Source organism: Dermacentor variabilis, chromosome 4 (genome assembly GCF_050947875.1).
Source record: "Dermacentor variabilis isolate Ectoservices chromosome 4, ASM5094787v1, whole genome shotgun sequence".
Taxonomy (NCBI): Eukaryota; Metazoa; Arthropoda; class Arachnida; order Ixodida; family Ixodidae; genus Dermacentor; species Dermacentor variabilis.
Genome location: NC_134571.1, coordinates 207,426,736 through 207,449,971, shown reverse-complemented (window position 1 = coordinate 207,449,971; position 23,236 = coordinate 207,426,736). Strand labels below are relative to the sequence as shown.

The 23,236-nt window shown below is 46.7% G+C and overlaps 1 protein-coding gene across 4 annotated transcripts in view; it reads left to right on the top strand.

Annotated features, from left to right (window-relative positions):
- The window catches only part of Sh (Potassium voltage-gated channel protein Shaker), a 427,856-nt gene that overhangs the window by 341,688 nt on the left and 62,932 nt on the right, over window positions 1–23,236 (top strand). For all 4 annotated transcript variants that reach the window (XM_075690868.1, XM_075690865.1, XM_075690867.1 and 1 more), the window contains exons 2-3: window positions 1,466–1,778; window positions 4,415–5,209. In XM_075690868.1, coding sequence (XP_075546983.1) covers window positions 1,466–1,778; window positions 4,415–5,209 — 1,108 coding nt within the window. The remainder of the gene's footprint in view (window positions 1–1,465; window positions 1,779–4,414; window positions 5,210–23,236) is intronic.

The following is a 23,236-nucleotide window of genomic DNA, read 5'->3' as shown; positions in this document are numbered from 1 at the left end:
CTTTGGCGGAGAAATGCATTGGCGTTCTGATCAAGAACAACGGGCTCTTACAAAAGTCCTTTGATTAAGTTCTTACAAGAGCCCAGCTTTTCTGGTTACCAACGTTTCATTGCTTTCTACACTGCGAAGAGCTACTTTGAGCTTGGAAACATGAACGCCAGCCGTCACTGTAACGGTCTTGTTATTATTTTTGACAAATCATTTTGACAAGCCAGAAGACGCTTCCATTGTCGGGAACAAGGAGAGAAAGAAGGAGTCACGATTACCACTTGAAAAAAAAAAAAGAGAGAAGAAATTGTTCGAGATAACGCGATGCGATTTGCTGCCTTGAACAATACGCCGCGGTGTACGCCTAATGAAATGACGACCTGCCGTCGTTTTCACGATTAAACGCTTGGAGTACGTACGGGTTTGGTACATAGTGTGAATATTAGCTGCGGCCTCCTCTGCGTAGAGCAGACAGGCCGTTGCGTTAATGAGAGATTCATAGAGCGTAAAGGGTCGTTGACCGTTGGATCGCCATGTAACCTTTTCTTTGCACTGTCGAGACTGTAACTGCACGCCATACTTCGATGCATGCGCTGTTTTATACTAGTACAAGAACGCAGAAACGCGTCTAATGGTCGAGGTCTGGCATATCAATAGTAGGGGCAGGGCATGCTTGAGCCAGCCTTCGAATAACTTGCATACAGAAGAAATGAAAGGCCTACACAGTTATCTCTCGCGTATGCCCGCACGTGTGGCTGACTTAAGGGCACACGGTGCGCCTTTCAGTTGATAGTCGGCGTGTTCTGGTTCTCTTCTCGTGTGTCCGTGTGGGCACGTCTTAGCTACTTTCACGTTGCTGCAATGTTTCTTTTTAGCAGTGCACCTGAGCATGTCACTTCATTCGTGCGTTCGCAACCATAACAACTGCACCTCCGCTCTCGTGCTTGTGACGTCAGTGGACCGCTGCTCGAGTTGTGGGGAGAGGGGAAGGGCGCCCGCGAGCTCTTGTGTGAGGTGAGTGAGCTGTGCGAACCTGTCAGGCAGGAGATGATACATGTACAGAAACTCGAAAAGAAATTGCTGCGGTTAGGAGCTAGCTTGGGTGTGAATTTTGAAATTAACGGTACGTGTCCGGCCCGGAGGACATGATTATAAAAGATTGCGGAAATTTCTTGGGGAAACGTCTCAATCTTGTCCTCTACCTGGCTGGTGAGTATGTCCATATAGTCTGCAAACGCAACGTGAGTTTTAGGCTTACTCCCAGTATTTTAGTTTTTTGAATAAAAGATCTCTCTCCCGTCCATAGTAGGCGTGCCTCAGTTAGCGGTTGATTTAGGCATTAACTTAAGTTTGAGTGTAGAGAGAGAGAATTAAAGAAAACGACCCCGGGCCGAGCCCTGCTTATATCCCATCTGCCGTCTCCCCGCGGTCGCATGTTTCGCCCGAGGCGTTGACCGCGGCTTCCCCCCTGGCGCAGGTCCCTGCCCAAGCTGAGCAGCGAGGATGCGACGGGCGGCTGCGAAGCGGGGCTGTCGGGCGGCGGCGGGCTCGTGTCGCCTCCTGGCGGCGGCAACTTCGAGCCCATCCCGCACGAGCACGACCTCTGCGAGCGGGTGGTGATCAACGTGAGCGGGCTCCGGTTCGAGACGCAGCTGCGCACCCTGCACCAGTTCCCGGACACCCTGCTGGGGGACCCGGGACGCAGGCTGCGCTACTTCGACCCGCTGCGCAACGAGTACTTCTTCGACCGCAACAGGCCCAGCTTCGACGCCATCCTTTACTACTACCAGGCACGTGTGCGCTTTGCAGAAGAACACCCCCGCAGCGGCATTGAGAGAGAGAGAAAAATGTGCCAGCGCGAGTTTCCAAGGCTTGTTCGCCGCGATGCCCCCACCTTGAAGTGACTGCCGCTCCATTTTTATGCACGTTAGGAGCGGCTCAAAGAGCATTGCCGCCACGAGTTCTTTGATAAGATCATCGATACAGCTTTAACAAATGCTGAAAAAAGGGAGCGATGGCGTCGTAAGCGAACAGGATAGTAGCCTGAACCAGTTGGCTTTGACTTGGTTACAGCTTGGGCAAGTTTCTCACGCCTTTTCTTCGTCTATATCTGTCGCGCTTCTTTAGCATTCCAAATGTCACAGACGAACCTATCAAACAGTATCAACCTCTCTGAATCCGGACTTCGTCGTAGTCCACATTACTCCACATGTGACTACAAGAGAGCCAAGAGTGTCGTAGGTGCAACTGTCAATTGGACTTGCCAAAAGACTCCCGCTTAATGTCCACTCATTCGAGTTGTTCTCTGTCGGAGTAATCAGGCGTCCATGTTAACGTACCCTACGATCCCAGTGCAGCGCTAATTAAAACTTCGTGTACTTATTCCTGGTACGTCGTTGTTGGCACGTCTGATTCTCACTAAAACGACGCGCCAGTACCTCCTCGACGCCACCAGTGGCGAGAATGCCGTTGGATACACATTAAGACACCGAATGGTGAGGTACGTAAGAACTTGCTCGCGATCATGTGCTATTTGCTTTCAGCTTTTAAAATTGTACTAATTTTGACCAAATCGAACAAAGTACGTCATTTCCTTAGAAGCAATGCTTGAAGGTCAAACTGCTGTTCGGTACTTCAGAGAAGCACTGGGAGCTTTTTTTTTTTTACGCTTCTCAACTCAAGTGTGTCAATTCCGTCGCCAATTATAACTGCCAATCGCTTTTTACTATTTGCAGGCTTTAGGGCATAAGATGTCCAATGACGGTTATGAGGAAATAAAAAAATATTTTAAAACTTTTTCTTGATGCTCCGAGATTTGTAAATCAATTGCAGCAGCACAATTTCCAGAACGGGGCTTGCTACTGCGCAAGTGATGTATCCCAGATAAAGAGCAAGCAAACGTGGCTCGCCAAACATACGCGAACATTGACAACTCAACTGAAACACCTTTTATAGCGTAGATGAGTCGGTTTAAGACATTACTGTTGCAGGTTGGCGCGGCAGTGCGGTCTCAGGTGAAATGTCCGAAGTCATCTGAAGCATGTAGAACGCATGCGCGTAGCCGCTTTTCCCTCGCACTATGACGTCATATTGCGTGCGCTGAAATTCGTAAGAACGAGCGTGCACTGCGCCAGTTAGCTTACGAGCATATTGCTGCTGACGAAGGTCAATGTTACCTGCTCATAACTCGGCTCATAACCTTTGTGCTTCTATGCGTATTTTAGAATAAATCAAATTGTGGCACATAGCGGTGTCATGCTTAGACGGATGAGACACCGTAATATTATCGACCATTCGAATTATTCAATAATAAAATGAATGTCACGATGTACACAAACATGAAAGCGTAGGTTATTTAAAAGTGTTTTGCGAGAATATGGAAAACGTACTGAAATATTCATATACAGTCAAGGCCACAATGCCAACGTGGGTTGACAACGTTTCGTTGACTATGCACTGTACGTGAATCGACCCGCTGTTTTGATGGCCCAGAGACTTCTAGCGTATAGGCGAACCTGCAGCATGCTACACACGCAGGGCGATCGCCAGGCTGTATACTTGCCTCTGAGCCAGTCACGTGTTACGCACTGCGAGAACTGTCGGGCAGGGCGCGTACGGCCGCGGGCGTTTCCTGCGTAGCTGCTGCCGTAATCCTGCGCTTTCACGGGAAAGCACGCTGGCACGGGAAACGTATGGGCACAACGTCCTTAAAAGAGGACGCGTTTCATGCTTGTACCAATATTCATATACGGTTAGAACCAGCTTTCGCTTCTTTCTTTTTTTTCATGTTCTTGATCATTTGCGGGGTTCAGCGTCTCCAAGCAACGCAGACTATGAGAGGCGCCTATGCGAATGGCTCTGCATTAATTTTGTCAACTAGCGGTACCTTAAACAGCACGCAAAACGCGATGTCCCATTATACCGCCCCATCGGAAGGAGTGCGTTTCCCTCCAAGCTGAACTCTGTACCACAGAGTGTTTCATTTCATTTCATTTATTTATTTTCGGAATGCCCAAGAACAGCCTTACGCCTTAATATTGATGCACTTGTGTTACACAGAGAATATGGAACTAAAAAGAAAAAAACAGAACAGAATCTTTCAAACAACAGCGATACAAAACGAAAAAAAAATTTTGAAGTAATCAAAGGCAGAATTCAGATAACGAGCAAACAGTACAGCTGAATATATCGAGATCGTGACGCAAGGTATTTTGTTGTGCTACAAAGCGTGTTTTAGCGTTAGAGGTGCAAAAGGAATTCACGTAGAAAACGCTAGGGTTACGCACGTTACGTAAGCACCTACTGTACGATGCAGCTGCGTTCTCGATCCAGTTTACCACATGCGGTCTGTGCGTTGCCTCCGCTCATGCATTGCCACTCTGCCCAAGAGGGATTTTCGAGTGACGCCTTGCGCGGTGTTTCGCAGAGCGGCGGCCGGCTGCGGCGACCAGTGAACGTTCCCCTGGACGTGTTCGCCGAGGAGATCAAGTTCTACGAGTTGGGCGAGGGCACCTTCAACAAGTTCCGCGAGGACGAGGGCTTCATCAAAGAGGAGGAGCGACCCCTTCCCGGCCGCGACCTGCAGCGGCGCGTGTGGCTGCTCTTCGAGTACCCGGAGAGCTCGCAGGCCGCCCGCGTGGTGGCCATCGTGTCCGTGGTGGTCATCCTGCTGTCCATCGTCATCTTCTGCCTGGAGACGCTGCCCGAGTTCAAGCACTACCGCATGTTCCCCGCCGGCAACAACATGACGCGCGTGGTCGAGGACGAAGTGCCCAAGCTGACCGAGCCGTTCTTCCTGATCGAGACGTGCTGCATCGTGTGGTTCACGTTCGAACTGTTCGTGCGTTTCTGCGCCTGCCCCTGCAAGCTGGCGTTCTTCAAAGACGTGATGAACAGCATCGACCTCGTCGCCATCATCCCGTACTTCATCACGCTGGGCACCGTGATCGCGCGAGAGCGCGAAGGGCCCGGGTTCCTGCCGCCGGACAAGAGCTCGAACCAGGCCATGAGCCTGGCCATACTGAGGGTCATCCGGCTGGTGCGCGTCTTCCGCATCTTCAAGCTGTCGCGCCACTCCAAGGGCCTGCAGATCCTGGGCCGCACGCTGCGCGCCTCCATGCGCGAGCTGGGCCTGCTCATATTCTTCCTCTTCATCGGAGTCATACTCTTCTCGTCGGCCGTCTACTACGCAGAGGCCGACTCAGACCGATCCTACTTCAAGGTGCGCCTCCACGCTCTGTGGCAGCAGTAGCTCGTCGCTTGTGACCGCTGATGGCGTCTCGCGGAACCGCATCCTAGTTGGTCAACTCCGTGGTACTCGGCTGCGCTTTTCCGGCGTGAAAGCTAGGGCTGTCATCGTCGCGATCACTGCAGGAAGAAAAAAATCGAAAACGACTGCATTTAGGCTCTTTTCATGGTAACTTCCGCACTATACATTTAGGCATCTGTCTGAACGGCTTTTCGCAGGCGTCGTCAGTTAATTCTGTCTTGCACCAAAGGAGCCACCCACAATCCCGGCCATTCTCTAATCTTACCACTCCACCCAACTCTCTGTCACCTTCTACCACGTTTTCTTCGCTTTGTCAGTCTTACGAACCACCAGTCACATTTTCTACACATTAGTTTTCCTGTCGAGCTCCACTTCCTTCTATTAACCATGAATAAAGTATTCGGTAGAAAATTTGTTATGCAGTCGAGTCAAGTTGCTTATCCGTACTACTGCCTGTCTATATCTTAACTACACGTTAGTATAGTCAATATAAACTTCTTTAAGCAAGCGTAATAACGATGTAGGCTGTAGATATAGCGTGATTCGGTAATCATATGAGCACGAGCAGTGTTCCATCGTTTCGGATAATCAGGAGCCCTTGGTCCCAAAACCTCAGAGCTCTGGACCAAGAAAATACTTGTGTTTCAAATTGTACCCTCTCTTCCACCGACGACCACTACCTACGACATCCGTGTACATAACACACCTCTTCCAGAGTTCAGTCGCACCTGAAAAAAGAAAAAGAAAAGCGGTTGCTAGGCTCCTGCCAATAATGCGGTCATGGTAATGCAGTTCATGGTCATTGCGAAATGGGTGAGCTCGGCAAGTCATCTTCAAATGTTGAAATTAGTAGGAACTATTGTGACTATATTAGGCGTGTGAGAGGCAATAAACCTGCGCTCCCATACAGCTATCGTCTTCTGCAATCTCGGACACGTCTTTGTCCCGAAGGCGATGTCTTAAAGCGGACCGTGGCTACTTCTGCTGGGTCCTGCCGCGGCTGCCTTGCCCAATAACCCACACATGGCATCGTTCTTATGCGTATGGACTCCGATGTATTACACCTTCAGGTTGGCGGGCTCTATGGAATTATGCATTGAAACAACAAGCGGTACCTAAATATGCACGGTGCAAGAATTATACGCTTTCGAGCGCACGAGTCCTTCAATACGGCGAAGCTTTCTTTGCTGCCGTGCAGCGTGGCCGATCCCGTAGACAATGGAACAGCAAAGGGGGCCTACTCTGGAGACAAGTGTCAGAGCAAGATAGACCGATTCCGGAGACGTTGTAATCCGCGGTCGAGAAGGTCACGTAGTGGGAGGGTCTCTGCGTAATCGTCATGCTCTGCAGAAGAGAAAGTTGCTGTAGCATTTATTTAACTGCTCCACAAAACCTTCGCGCGTCACATAGGTTCCAATATGTACGTTGGACCTGGAGAAATTTTTTTTTCTCTCGAGCTGCCCCGCACGTGTTCCCGACCGAAGCAGCAGTTTCACGTAACTGCTGGTATGGTTGGACATGACAGCACCAGTACTCCTAGAGGCTCGCTGTAGCGAACGTAGTGTTGGTCGGTGACCAGGCTGATGAAGAATACAACCATTACTTTAGGTTTCTCCATATCGCTCTGAAAAACTGCTCATAGACCTTGGCTGTTCCGGTATGGCATACTTCATCTGCGAAGTTGACCCGCAGTATCACGCTGCGCACCGATCGTTGCTGACGTGCACCCTGGTAATCATCGCGCATAATGCGAGTATTTGCTTACCTGACGATTTCAATAATACTTACAGGCTTGCAGTTATTAGCAACGCAGAGATTGTGCCTACCTGCTCGACGCCCTGTAAGGTACGCATCCGTAATGCAGACCTGTCAGAATTGCCACTTATCTTTGCCTGCACAACGTTTGCATGGTGTTTCAGCAATCACGCTTTTTTCCAACAAGCGCTGGGGACGGACACAGGGTGCGCCTTTGTTGTGGGCCGCACAGGCTTCTGAAGTCTCTCGTACAGTTGCGTCTCGAGGACGTTTAAAGCAGTGACAAATATTTACCAAGTTGTAGAAGCTACACCGCACGCGTCTTGACACTTAGCAAATATACTTGTTGGGAAGCACTTATAAGGCAGTTTGACTTGATGCTAAATTTGGTCTAGAAACATGGACCTGGCGTCATCGACATTACTATGACTTCATGACACAGATTGTAATTAGCGGACATCAGTTAGCAGAAAGGCTAGGTAGACGACCTTGGCACTGACAAAAAACGAGAGTGCTGCGCACGTTTCACTTTATTGCGACCTTATCACGCCATACACCTCCTGGGTACTGAAATTTTGTGAATGCGAGCCCTCGCTTCGTATTCACGAAAGCTCTTAGGCTGTGATTGCCCGGAAGAAAACTATCAGCCAATCCGGGCGCTGGGCATATCATTAGCGAATAAGGCCGGTCCGTTGCAAAGACTAACGAAAAACTGTGTATTTGGCTCCGGATTCGTATAAAAAAGTATTATGATGTATTGGTGTTGAGACGCCAGCCAGCATATTTTCTTGGTTTATAGAGCTTGAACCACCATATAACGCAAAGAGACAAATAAATATTGTCAATCGTTGAAGGCAGTGCCTGTCTCTCCTTTAGTGCCATGTTTCAGCGCTACGTTCTTCGTAAGGTTGAACCACCTTGTACCAAATCGCCGGCTTGACTGTCCTGTCGTTGCCTGAGTGCTTGTCAAGTAGAATACAATTTTGTACTAAAATCTAGAGGAAAATTTACCGCCACTAATCTACTCTCGCTAATACAGCGTTTGACCCGTCATGTTAATAATGGGTGGGGCATGGACTTGTCTAAATTTAGGGCTTTTAACTGAAATACACCTTATTGTTTCTTGTTCTAACCTAGTCTGTCATAGAAAACAGATTGTGTGCCACTAGTAAGCCTCATTTAACCTCAATTTTTACCGTCATACTTTTTTCAGATGACTAAAAATGAAAAGCGTCTCAAATATTTTCCACTGTTTAGTTTGTCTTCCGAAGTATTAACCGCATCTGCCAAAGTGCATGCTCATAAGTAACGAGACTTATCCTCGTGTAATTCCTGCATAGAACGAAATTATTAACTCTGGTAGAGCAAGCAATGTCGCTAAAGTCAATCTTTCGGCATGTTTCCTTGTAGAAATTTGGCTTCAGGGACATTCATTCTACCACCATTAGTCGCTTCAAGCATCCATCTTCATGTGACCCTCTCTCATGTCGTAGAACGAAACAGTCTTTTCACGTAAATAGTACTCGCATTTCCTAGAGAAACCCTCCGCTACTGGCATGTAATACAATATAACCAGAAGCATTAGTACAAGAAGCCACAACTTGCTCTCTCAACTAAGCCAAATGTGGCAAGCTGCCAAATCTCAGAAAAATCAATGCACTATCCAAGATTGCCCGGGTTATTGAACAACTCTAGCGCCAGATTTCCTCGTTTTAATATTAGCATGACACTTGCATAAAACAACTACGCCGTTTCACTGGCCAGTTACGTCACTGCACTCCATAGAGCTTTGTACAAAAAATTTCTGCAGGAAAATTGGGCGCCGCCGTCATTCACTTACGCTGGGAAGAATAGGCAACACACTGTAATTTTTAGCGTTCACGTGACTTTGCTTACAAAGCGGCGGTTTGTTTTTTTCTTTTGACTTAGTTGTAGTAAGTGGCAAGTCACAGCGTTTGTTTAGATCGCGTATATCATTTACTTTATCAAGCATCTCAACTTATTACGTGGTTTTGAGTGCATAGGTAAACGACGACTCTTTCGATAATGTGTATAAAAATATAGAGGATGTCTGAGAAGTACTGCTCACGACACGAGAATGCTTTTGTATTCCAGGAAACTATTTGCTTTTACAGTGTTCTGAATGTAGACGAATAGTAGAAACAATGTGCAGCGACACTAATTACTGGTGGCATCGCGCACATTACAACCTCTAAGCATAGTAGCAGAATTGGATGTGGTACCCAAAGGAGAGTTAATATAATTGTAATTTCTAATCTACGTTGCACCGTGGCGTTTCAGGCTAGTAATACATGTCAGGAAACATAATGGAAACATTTCGTCCTATTTCCGATATTCAGAAACGCGGAAATTATCTACGCACGAGCTGAAATTGAAGACAAATGCAGAGTTAATTTTGTTGCCCAGAATTTACAGCATCAAGGGCATGAATAGTCAATAGCGGGCGACAGAACACTTGTAGGTTTAGAAATCTTTTTCGGAAAGTTAAAAAAATCAAGTATACGAGTCCGAGCCCACTGTTTCAATTATCTCCAAGTATAACAAGTCATATGAGTGGCTTCCAAATTTAGTTTGTGATATGCAGGGTAGTTGTGTAGTTGTGTGTAGTGTTATGTAGTTCTGTTTGGCTACGCAGATGTTTCGTCTTTCACAAAGCTGTCAAATTTTCTGCGCTTTCTTCCACATGTTTGCGTACTTTCGCTCATTTACGTAACTGTGTACCTCTCTTCTCTGGGTGTCCTTGCGCTCTCTTCTGCACCTTCCTTTACTGGTGTGCGCAATTTCACAAACTTTCGTGTTAGATTTTCTTCAGCGTTTTCCAATGTTTTTCGTGCTTTCATTATTTATTTTCCCTGCGACGAAATGTAGCCGCCACCTATAAAATTTCCAAGCTTTTCATTTAATTCATATCAATAAAACATTGTGCACTTTCGTCATAAGGACGAAGGAGTGAATGCGCTAGCAATATGTTAGAATATTACACTAAGTGTAAGGATTGTTGGAACATGGTTATAATTGCGCGTTTTGAGGCAAGGACACAGAAAGAATGTACAGAGGACAGTCGCTGAACTTCAATTGAGTTGGATTTCGGCGACTGTCCTGTGTGCATTCTTTCTGTGTCCTGTCCTCAAAACGCGCCAGCAAGCCAGCAACCAACTATCCCATCTAAATCTCTTCAACGCAGTGTGACGCTCGTAGCTGTAGTGGCAGTATTGTAGCTGCAGCAAACGTAAGCGAAGTAAGCGTGCGTCGTGTAGCGTGTGCAGACACACGAACAGAGAGAACTCGCTGACCGCAAGCAGCATCGGTTCGAACTGCAAGGTCTTGTCGGCGTCGTTGCCTCGCGTCGACCGTTCACGGCGGGCTCGATGCGTGCGCCCGCTGTGCGCTTTTGACCAGCAGGGTTTTGTCGACGTTGTCGCTTAGCCTCCTTAAGGCGATGAACCTTTTTTTTACCCAGGGACCTCAGGCCTCCTGTTGCCGCAGCGCCTGGGCCGCGTCCGCCGTTGAGTCGCAGCTGCACGCTGTTTCTGGATCAGAAGTAACGGCCGGGTACTTGCGCGTGTGCGGGCCCAGCTTGCTTCATTGCGACTAACGCTTCGCTGTGGCGTCGGTGTTCTGACAACGCGATGTCAGAGACGCGATGCTTCGCTGCAGAAGCCCCGCCGGCACTCCCTATGGCCACCGTACCTCGGCTACTATGCGGGGGAAAACGATGGCACCAGACGACGGCGTCTGTGTGGTTGGCACAGTCTGCATAGGCAGTTCGTTTCAGCAAGAAAAGTTCCCTAACCTGAGATGCTGGAATACAGCTTCTTCTGTGGACAAGCCTCTGCTATTAGAACACGAACACGTGTAGACATCTTTCGCCACCTGGCGTTCAAATTCTGAGGCAAAGGGAAACCGTACAGGTTAATGTCAGTAATGTTCTTGCGAAAACGTATTAAAACTAAGGAAATCAGTATTTTTACGTGTAATTATTTATGGCGGCGAAAACGCATGCGGGGTGTTAATAAAACGCTCCAATCGTCTCAGCGGGCTGGCTTGCACGCGGCAAATTTTTAAGGAAGTTCTACTCCTTTACTGAGGCAAGTGCCCTTTGCCTAATGCCTAGAAGATCGAGTTGCTGTGCTTAAGATTCTTTGTTGCAATCTTGCTTCTCACAATTTCACTAGCGTTGAGGATTGGCCGAGTTGGTATTGCATTCTAGAACTGGTACAGCGCAACATACCAAGGAAGAAACAAGCCGAGCCGGCCAGATAAAGGAACAGAGCGCTGACTTCCAACTGGTTTATTAGCGAGGTGAACGAAATATATACCTACAAGAAAGCATCAGGACAAGTCGTCACAACACTTCACAAAACGTCACACCGATAGAAGGCTACACCATCACGGGTCACAGAACGAGCAATTTCGTCTTGCAAGGTTAAACCTTTAACCTTGCATGTTTAACCTTGCATGACGAAATTGCGCGTTCTGTGACCCGTGATGGCGTAGCCTTCTATCGGTGTGACGTTTTGTGAAGTGTTGTGACGACTTGTCCTGATGCTTTCTTGTAGGTATATATTTCGTTCACCTCGCTAATAAACCAGTTGGAAGTCAGCGCTCTGTTCCTTTATCTGGCCGGCTCGGCTTGTTTCTTCCTTGGTATGTTGCGCTGTACCAGTTCTAGAACCTCACAATTTGATTTTGTTTATTTACTGAAGACAAAGTCTTAGCGACTTACCGCCACTTTTCCGTATCGTGTATGTTTCGAACCTCTTTCGTAGGCCGATGCCGGAGATAATGCAGCCTAAATAGAGCCGCACCAGTAAAAAACACCACTTTCAGGTTTGAAAGCTTACATTGTTTCTCACTTTTATTATATAATACTCTGACAAGTCCTAACCCCTTGGGGCCCGACTTATTTTCGCCATTTCTGTGCAGTGACTGCAAGGAATAGACAACGAACATTGTGGTTTGAGTAAATTGAACATTACACTTTCCTAAAGTACACCCGTTTCACCTCTGGGTGACGTGTGCCACTTCAGACGACCGCTTTCGTGAAGGCACTGTCGTGTTTGACGGCACGATTGAAGTGGGCCGTTTCGGGAGCAATTGCGAGAGACCTTTTCTTCCCTTGTACTGATTACACCCAATAATTAGCCTGCGCGTGTAATTCGAGCAGGTGATTCAACTTCTTTAATGACGATCTGTACAATAAATGAACATTTAATCACTATGTAATTATGAAGGGTCACTATATAAAATGCACAAAGTCATTCTCCTACCTTTACTTGCTTTCTATGGCGCCTCCAGCACCTTGGCGTCAAATTATGTAAATTTCACACGCTTATCGACAGTCAGTCATAATTTGTGGGGGAAGGGAAAAGGCATGCGCTTCCAGTGTACGTTCCATGACGCTTGTTTGTGGGCTGCCGTTCTGAAAATCCTGATGAATAATTTTGTCACGAATGTTACACCAGGTATGAGAAACTTTAGTGTTAGAATAGTGGCATAATATAACCCGTAAATGCAGCACGTGATATAGCATGGCATGGCATATAACATACATACAGTTAGCATATGCGGAGCCATACAATTGCCATCGCAGTACAACAAAAGCGGACAGCTAAACGCCTCTCTGTAGTGTCAGGCGATCATCGCGACAATAATTTGGAGGATGCCTAAGGTTCGCCTTTAAGAGTGGAATATCTGCCTTCTTCTGACACTTGCCGGCAACTGCAGCGTGTGTAACCGTAGTGTTTACCCAGAAACGCTTGCGGCGAACGCTATGCACGAAGGCGAGCTTGTCTCGTGTCCCAGACAGTGGCGCGCAGCCGCTGTGAAGGATCGGCCGAGAAGCAGGCGGTTTTCCTTCAGGTTAGTCGAAGTATAGAGAAACTAAATTTGAACAGTGGGACGACAGAACTGTAATTTAGACTTGCAGTGAAAATATTGGTAAGAATGTTGATAAAATAATTTAACGTAAAGAAATGAAATAATAGAAACTATGAATAATTGTACAAAATCAGTAAGGTACTCTTTTTGTATCTCTAATAAAATTGTAAACTGCAAGAAAAGCATCCCTGTGGCTGGATCCCAGTGAAGTCGCCCCCAAAGAAAGAATGCTTGGCGAGTTTAGCGATAGGCCAAGTTTGGTAAATGAGTATTCTAAGATTTTTCTTTGTCTTAGAAAGCGGCGACGTGAGAGAAAATAATGTTCGATAGTTTCAGGTGCACTGCAAAAAGAACACAGAGGGGACATAGTGAGACGAGACATGTGTAAGTAAAAATTTAGAGGAGGTATACGACATCTCAATTTTGTAAAAGATACTCCCAAATGCCTTGAAGGACACCAATTAACATTCCATGGGAAGCCTAAGATGGTGGAATTCAGAACACGGTGTTAGCATGGGTATTGCAGAATTTTGAGTTATAACGAAATTTCTGTACCTAGCCGCGGTGACATAAGCTGATGTCGGCAAAACGCATATGATAGGGCCGTTCAGGGATGCTCGTGCGAGTGAATTGGCCATTTCATTCAAGTGCAACCCATGATTTCTCGGTACCCAAAGCAAACATACTTTTCGTAAGTACGGAGGTACCATCGAACGAAATGTTCTCTGAATTGCTGAATATAAAGATGCAGTTAGTGTTGTGCATGTAGATAGCGAGTCGGTCACGATAACAGCTAATGGGTCTTTTTGGGGGGAGTTTTCGTAATGCTAATATAATCGCTAATAATTCTGCCTGAAATATAGGTGTGAAGTCGGGAAGGCGAAGGGAGTAGGACCATTGAAGAGATTCAGAGAAGATCCCCACTCCTGCCTTCTCATTGCAAACAGAAGCGTCAGTAGCTATTACGTTGTCAGTGGTTAGCTGTTGTAGATGGCCGTGTGAGATATTAATTAAATCTCACCTTGGTAATAGTTTAGCATGATTAGGAAATATGTCCTCTAACTCAATTTTGAGGTCTGTAAAGGCATCATTTGAATGGTAAACTTGGCGTATGGACACATCCAATTTTTGTAACTGTGCTTGTACGAATACTATCTGAGGACTGTGGAATCTCGACCACGATACTTGGAAAAACTGCGCAGGTTCAGTGATAAAAGCATATTGCGTACGTCTTTTTAAATAGTCATAAATTTTTAAAAATGTCTGAACCGTAAGTATGCGGAATCTGCAATCTAGGGTAGGTATATGAGCTTCCTGATATAAAACAGCGTTGGCAACAAATCTAGGTAGCCGAAGGCATGACCGTAGAGCTTCTCTTTCTAATAGTATGAGAGGTTTAATTCTGTAGGCGGGGCCACAGGAAAATATCACGCAGCCGAATTCTAATATGGGCCGCACATACATTTGATAGGTCACCAGTAACGTATCCCTGCGTTGTCCAGAGCGACGGTGGCTGAGCCGGCGGAGCATAGCTACGGCTCGTTCTGCCTTTGTTTTAATATGTTCAATGTGACTGCGCCAGGTGAGTTTGCCATCGTAAATGACACCAAGGTACTTGACTTCGTCAACTTGAGAAATGATTTCCTGTCCGTATTGTAACGATATATGCACCTGTGCAGTTAATGGGAATACTAATACCGCACTTTTGCTAATATTTAACGACATGCATAACCCCTCTAGCCAAGTCTCCAGCGTTCCTAAGTAATTCTGCAACGACTGTTGTAGTGAATGTATATTATTTGCGCACGCAAAAAATGCGATATCGTCCGCGTAAACATGTACTTCCGGACACAAAGGAATTGTGCTTAGCAAAATGTTAAATAATATAGGGGAAAAAATGGAACCCTGTGGTACACCTCTTGTCTGCTTGTGTTTGGACGTCGAAATACCGTGTTGGTAACAATAAAACTCTCTATCTCTTATAAATTCATAGATCCAAGCTGTCACATATTTTGGGAAATTCGTAGACTGAAGTTTATTGAATAGAATACAATGTTCTACAGAGTCGTAAGCTTTTGATACATCTCGCGTCACCAAAGCTGCGTACTCTCATTTGCGGCGAGCAAGTTTAACGCGGCTCTCTAAATCTACAGGGGCGCACCATATGGAGTGGCCGGGACGAAATTCGATCTGGCATGGACTGAGAAGGGTGTCATCCTGCATAAAATTTGTTATACGGCCGCGAAGAACTCTTTCTATTAATTTGACGACATTGGAAGTAAGAGAAATTGGTCTTATGTTGTCTAAGTCAAGTCCAGCTGATTTTTTCTTTTATAGTGGAATAATTTTCGCTACTCTCCACTCTCTTGGAACCCATGCATTCTTGAGAGAGAAATTTATTATGTTTAGGAGGTCCTGAGGCGCATAATCAAGTAAAACATTTGGCATTCCTGTTGTAATTCCATCTGGACCGTGGGCTGACGCTGGCATCGAACATTAGTTCGTTGCCAGCGTCAATCTGCGTTCAACCTCTGTCGCTGTTACTGTTTCAAAGTCGTCTGCCAAGTGAGGTTTCTTTAGGCCTAAGGGCAATTTATGTTTGAAACGTCGCGCAAGTCCTTGAGCAATTTTCTCAAGTGATTCCGATACTTCTTTTGTTGACAGAACGACAAAATCGACATTCATGGGCGCCGGTATAACATTACGACATCTAAGAAACTTAAACAGGGCCTTTTTATTGAAAGTCTTCGAAAGGTATGGGTAGTGCTTGGAATCATAATCCTCCTTAGCTTTTGAGATTGTTCGTTTAAATGTAGTAGCTATATATGTATAATCAACCCAATTAACAGGACTTTGGCTCAATAAAAGTTTCTTCCACGCTGCTTTTCTACATCTAAAATCTCGCTCGCAGTCAGACTTCCACCAGGGACAATATGATCCACCCTTAGTAGATTGCACAACAAACTGAGCTTTTTTTGCTGACTGTTTTAGAACGGAACATAGGCTCATTGCTTTAATATCCCTCTCCATGCCCTCCTGAGCGTGTAAAGCTGATTTTAATGCATTTAAAATTTTTTCGGAATTAACAAAAGTGCGCACATTACTATCTAAACTAGTTAACGGGGTAAGCAGTTCAAAAATTATAGGGAGGTGATCACTGTTAGTTCAGGAGTCTACAGTCTTCTAGGAGGTGGCAGACATGCTCGAGGTAGCAAACGTAAGATCTAGGGCAGATCGCGACTGGCCCCGTACGAAAGTATGCGCTCTCGAATTTAAGCAAGAGAACTGATTCGTTAAGACCCATTCCCACAAGCGTTTGCCACAACTGTCCGTTCGGAAACCCCACGATACATGATGAGAATTAAAATCTCCCACCAGTAGGATGTTCTTTTGACTGCGTGCAATAGAGGTATCCAGATAGCGGGTATCTTGCACTCCAGCGGGGAAGTACGTGTTAAATATAGAAAAAGGTGTGCAACCAGGGAGTATTATATCTAGTGCTAAGATTTCACAGTCTGGGGACATTATCTCGTATGTTATAGCAACTCTATGACAGATTTTTGATGAGACAAACAAAACTAAACCACCGCCTCGGGATAGGCCATCCAATCGAAAACATCGGAAATTTTTGAGATGAAAAGCCTGACCAGCAACAAGCCAAGTTTCCTGTAAAATAATAATATCTGGAGAATATTTAGAAATAGGATATGATAAATCTGTTGTAGCGGAAAGTATGGAACGACAGTTCTGCTGAATTACTGTTAAAGTTCCTATGGTGAATAAATCCGAGCAGTAGACACTACTTGGTCTAAAACGCTGTCTTTTAAGAATTCCTTCTTAGTAGGAAGCTCTCTAACGTACTTTTTTGCCTTGGACTTGGTGGGAGAGCTTGGTTTTTTCTCTGTCGATGACCTTGTTCGTTTAAGATATCGGGGGTCCATATCTACATCTTGATTTTCCATCCTATCTGTGTCGGAAAGACAGATTTGGTCGATTTTCTCAGAAGTTGATGGCTTTGATGAGACGTTATTTGTGAATGTCTGCGCGGTCGATATTTCAATTGGTGGACTCCGCGGCAGATCCGACACCGGATCCTCAATATTGGCTTTATTAGTTAGTTGAAGCCACGGAGCTAGTTGTGAGGACAGCACCTGAACAAGGGAGTCTGTGAGATTTGTCATGATGCGCTCCATTGCTTTCTCCAGCACCTTTTCTACGGAAGCTGCCACAGCCTCAGAGATTGAGTTTTCCATACACATCGTTTGGCGGGCCGGTATACCAGCATACCCCTGGCATCGACGTCTATCAATTATTTCAAGGATTTGAACTTCTTTTGACCTTGCAGGGCAATTAGGCTCATCTGCAGGGTGGGGACCGCTGAAAAGGCAGCAGGACTCATTTCCGGAAGAACAGTCATTTGAGTGATGGCCTTCTCCACAAATTCGGCATCGTGTGTTGGACCTGCAGCCTTTTATGGAGTGCCCGAACCGCCAGCACTTTAGACACTGAAGGACGCGAGGTGACAGAGGCTCAACTCGGTATATCAGTGGCCATGCCTTGATTTCATACAGGCGGTTCATTCCAGCGAAAGTAGCAATGACTGTTTCATTGGGCATGCGCTTATTATCAACTACACGGCTGCAACGATACACAGAAATCACGCCTGCCGCTGAAAACATTTCCAAAATTTCTGCCGGACATAGATTTATGTCGACACCGCGGACTAGGCCTTTGGTACATGCAAGGTGATGAGGAATGAAACTGCTCACCGGATGTGTCGCGAAAACGTCGCACTTCAGTAAATCTTGAACACAAGCCTGGTCTGACGAGCAGCAAAGAATCCCCCCTCGGCCGAACTGTCTAACCTCGGTGATGTGTTGAAAATTGGCCGAGGCCATCCGGAGTTCGGTTTGAATTGCTTTGGGATTCTTCTTGCGAATCACTCCGCCATCCCTCGGAACCAAAGCCACAGGTGCGCTGCTCGTCCCACTGCGTAAGAAAAGCTCCACCGGCAAATCAGAGTTGGGAACAGAAGCCGACCAGGAGGAAGCCTCCTGGCCTGGCGATGCGAGTGACATTGCAAAGAAACAGGAAATTACTCCGGAAGGTTAGCAGATATTGAAAGAAAAGGTCGAAAACAAATGTGTAAAAGACACAGATTAAAAGAAAACCGCCAGCTCCTTGACCAGAACCAGTGTTCGGGAGCTCAGGAACCAGGCCACGTCAGTTCAAACGTTGTTGTTGTTGTTGTTGTTGTTGTTGTTGTTGTTGTTGTTGTTGTTGTTGTTGTTGTTGTCCTGAGTGGCCGTGGCACATACCCACAGTGGGGGATTGGCCAAGAATCGGGCGGTTTAATTAGGTGCCTAAAAATAATAATGATAACAAGGGAGTTAACAATTTGGGCGTGTGAGTTTAAAAATAAACGTTTTGTGGTTGGAGAAAAAAGGAAATAATCAGATGAAAACCGGGTATAAGATAATAATAATAATAATATTAATAACAATAATAATTAATAATAGATAAGAAATAAAAGAAAGCTGTTCTTCACAACCGCAGAGCGGGGAACGCGGCACCCGAAAGTTCTTCTTCTGCTTCTTTTAAAATTTCTGGTAGAAACCGGCCTCTTGCGTTTGCCGATCTTCTGTTATTGTTTCGCACTATTGGTATTTTAGCCTGCATGAGAAGGTTTAACATAATGTGCATGCGCTGTCGGTGTTTTGTTTCATGACATTTATTTGTGGGCTGTCGTTCTCAAAATACCGAGGAATAAGTTTGTAAAGAATGTAATACAACGCATGAGCAATTTTAGTGATAGAGAAAGAACTTTAGTGCCGTGTAAAATATTGTAGCAGGCCATTCTTGCATTCTTAAGAAGGCGATCAGCAGGACGACGAAGAGGACGATTATGAGAGCTCGTTCATGGTTGTGGTTATTCTGCCATCTCCGCTGTGACTTATATGCATATATTTTGTAATTATAATTTTGCCTACTCTTTATCTACGTCACATTATTCATGGAGGTTCGGGGTAAGAACTCCTTACGACGAAACTCCGCTGCGGCTGTCATATGGATTTTTCCACAATGGCAGAAGAGATGCCCTCTTTCTCAGCGGTGGCAACATCAGCTATTGTTCTTGCGCAGCAAAAAAATGCAGGCACGTTTTCCAGAACCGATGACGTGGATATTGACGATTGGTTGGCATTATACGAGCTTGTTATTAAGAACAGCCAATGGCACAATACGGTCATGCTGGCAAATGTTATATTTTACTTAGGAGGGACATCAAAGGTCTGGTTCGGGAATCATGAAGCTTAAATCGAAAGTTGGTATTCCTGCAAGCAAAAGATGCGTGATCTGTTTGGAAAGGCCATTGGTCATATGGCCGCGGCGAAGAAGGCGCTGGCGTCGCGTGCCCAAACACCTGCGGACCCCTATCTTTCTTATATACAGGACGTGCTGGCCCTTTGTCGCAAGATGGAAGATAACATGACGGAGCCAGAGAAAGTGGAACATGTTTTAAAAGGGATGACAGATGGTGCATTTAATCTGCTCATTTGCAAGGACTGCAACACGGTCGATTCCATCGTACGGGAGTGCAAGCGTCTTGAGAATCTCAAAAGTCTACGCTTCGCCCATGAGTTCGTGCGACTGCCCAACACGACAGCAACATCGTCGTGCGAAGACGCACCTGCACCACAGGTACCGCTCACCGCGGTACATGTCAAAAAGATTATCCGAGACGAAACAGATGCCATGTCTCCTTCTTCCACGGGATCCCGTGCCTTTGAGTCTACGGCCCCGATGATACCACTAAGTGATCGTTCCTCAGGAGCTGTCCAGTGTTGGCTTGTACTCTGTGTGTGCAGTCGCCTCTTCACGCCTGTCTTACCACCTCCAAATCTCCTATGCTCGAGGCCTGAGGGCCCCGCTACATCGTCGCAATCCGGCCGAATGGATTACTGCCGATGACCGGCCTATTTGCTCTAGCTGCCGTCGTATAGGTCACCTCGCCCGGCCGCTATTGCAGCAGCCGTTGACCCTGGCCTCCTCGTGCCTCCTATGCCCATAATCGTCGGCCTGAGAGAAATCCGCACCGCTTCAAACGTCACTTCGCGCAGTCGCATTCCGCAAGCAATGACGTTCCCACCATGTCATATCGCCGCTCACCATCTCCTTGTGGACAGCATGCAGTTCCATTGACCGCTCCCTCGTCGTCCTTCATATCGCTCGCCCCAACTCCGCCGCCCGTTGACGCCGAGTGGACGTCTGCCTTCGGAAAACTAGACGATGCAGCGTCCGGAGATGACGCTGCATCAGCGAGCTGTCCGCAAAATGCTCTCGCCACACTGCCGACTAGCCGTAACCTAATAGACGTTAAAGTGGGCGGTGTACGCCTCCCTGCTCGGGTTGACAGGGGTGCACGAATATCTGTGATGTGTACAGAACTTTGTCGTCACTTGAAGAAGGCCCTCACACCGCCCATGTTGTCAACCATCCGTGTCGCCGATGGTGGAATGCTTCCTGTCCTCAGTACGCATCAGTGTCGCCGACCGCTCCACGATTGTACTACTTGCTGTGCTTGAGCAGTGCTCCCATGAACTCATCCTCGGCATGGACTTTCTATCAGCCCATTCGGCCCTGTTTGATTGTGGAAGTGGTGTGCTGCAGTTCGACCTGCTTCTTCACTCTGACGCTCCCGTCGCACGTCAACCGCGTTTGTGCTCCGTCAATCATGTTCGACTGCCACCTCAAGCTGTTATTTCCGTAAACATGACGTCTCTACCATCCATTTCCGATGGCGATAACTTATTTAATCCAATATCAGATCTTCTATTGGCCGGGAATACTATCGTTCCTCACGCCCTCGTTACCATCACACAATGTCACTGCACATTTTGAAATTTAGCTGGTGCGCGCGGATTGTCCCGGTAGGCTTGGCTCTGGCGAACGTCTCATGCGTCGATGAGCATGCTGTTTCCACATTCGCTGTAGACGTTTCTTCGTCTTCTGCTACGGCCACTTCCTCGTCCAGCTCAGCCGATGTCCGTTTTGACAAAAGGACAGCAACTCACGTAGTCCCAGCACACGCTGTCGACCACAGACACCTGTTGATCTCCTATCGCGAGTTTATTTACTTTGATGACCGCCCGTTGGGCCAGTCTTCCGTTGTGACTCATCGGACTCATACGGGAGACGCCAGTCGCATTCGACGTCGTCCCTACCCCGTGTCCTATGCTGAGCGACAAGTGATGCACCGACATGCTCACCAAAAATGCCATAGAACCTTCCTGTAGTCCCTGGGCATCACCTGTCCTCCTTGTAAAGAAGAGGGATGGGAGCTGGCGCTTCTGCTTCGATCCCTCGAACAGTCACACGTAAGGACCTCTACACCCTGCCGCGGATCGACGACGCCCTCGGCTGTCTTCGCAGGTCTACCTGCTTCTCATCCATAGACCCCTGGTCAGGATATTGCCACATTTCTGTCGATGACCTGGACCGCAAAAAGAGCGCATTTGTTACACCCGTCAATCCGTTCCAGTTTAAAATTATGCCTTTTCATATACGGCAGTTTTCGCTCACGTGACGCCAATTACGGCGCCGACGCCGACACCGTATTTTCTGCGACACGGGTCCCTTAACGTTGTCGCGTTAATGTAACGGGCCGGCTGCCGGCGTCAATCGGCAGCCGAATGTCCGGCCGTGCTGTGGGCACCACCTGTCGTGTTATGAAAAACACCTATGCGACTATTTAACGACACTCAACGTTGTCGGAGGCCAGAAAGACGAAACTTGCGCAATTCTTCAAGTTGACCACCATTTCTACGCTGGCGTCGCTGGCGACATCTCCACTGATAATGTGAAACTTCACGCTAGAGGCAGTTTTGCCTACCTCAATACGTTTTTATTTGTCTTTTCACATAACACAATCGCTTTGTTTTACAGTTTCAACAACCGAAACCATGCACTATATTTTGTTATTCTAGTATTATGCCGCTTTGGTGGATCATCAGCGCTGCTATTAAACTAATGCACAGCCGCCGGTACTTTATTAGGCCGGCTGCCGGTGCATATTCTTCTTCTGCTGCTGTTGGAACGTCTTAGTGACGCCATAGGCGGGTATTGACATTAAATATAGACTAAACGCAAATACCAGGTCGACACGGACTGTTTAAATACTATTCCAGAAACCTTGCAACGCTTGTTTCGTGCCAGGGAAAAACAGTTTACGAGAAAATTTCATCAGAGGGGTCCGAATGCCTTTATCGCGATTCAAATCTCCCGCCACCTAACCTGAGAGTGGTTACGTTGCAGACGTTATCGCCGCCCTTTGCTGTTTTCGGGGAGTAAAATGTTGCCCGACAGACGACGGTGCAGATTTTTTCCACAATACGCAAACGCGCGGCCATGGAGGAACTGAGCCAGGACGGACCGGTGGATTTGCCGCTACAGCTGCTTTTGGTCAAGTGGCCTGGACCGTTAGGGCATCCCGCGGCATCACATGAAAGTAGAATTCTCTGCGACTTGCAGTTTGTGGGAGTTTCGCTATCCAGCAAAGCCAGCGCAGCACTACGCGATGAGGAAAGTACTGAAACGCGAAAGCGTGGGCGGCGCACAGTCGAGCGAGCACGAAGCCTTTCAACTGCCCGCGTGGTTGTCAAGAGTTCGTTGTCGTGAGTTATTTTTTTTTTCTAAAGATGAAATATAACTGGACAAAGAGCATTTTCTTTCGTCTCATAATGAACTACAACGATGTTTTTTTTATAACGAGTGTGTGAGTACTAGTGACATATTTTTAATGAGGAGTGCTTTCGTCATCAGGCATGTCCTTCAATGTCCCGGAGGAGTCTCTAATCGTGTCCTGCATTTAACTCAATTTCTCGGCTACTAAGGCTCTCTTCGCGATAATATTGACGCCTTAGATATACCCGAGCATTAATCTATCACTTTAGCTTGACTTGCTATTTGCCTTTAGTGTCCCTAAAGAACTAAAGAAAGTCAACCGTCGAGATATCGTCGAAGACGTGTCGGCATGTTGAGTGAGAAAATAAGGTCGGCTTTTAGTGCTTCTAGATGTTTCAAGTTCAATTCAATGCTAACTTTTCACCAGCATCGGGAAACACAAGCATCCGTTTTCGTTCTCGAAGCAAATGAAAGTTATGCAGGTTGTATTTCTCAACGTTTCTCTAAAGTTAGGATTCTAGGTTTTATACTGCGCAGCTTAAGAGGAAGCTTTAGCTCGGGCCCAACTCCGACGCGGCGTATTCGAATACATGTAAAAAGCAAAAACGCTTTTCTGAGATAACTCCTGGACCGATTTTAATG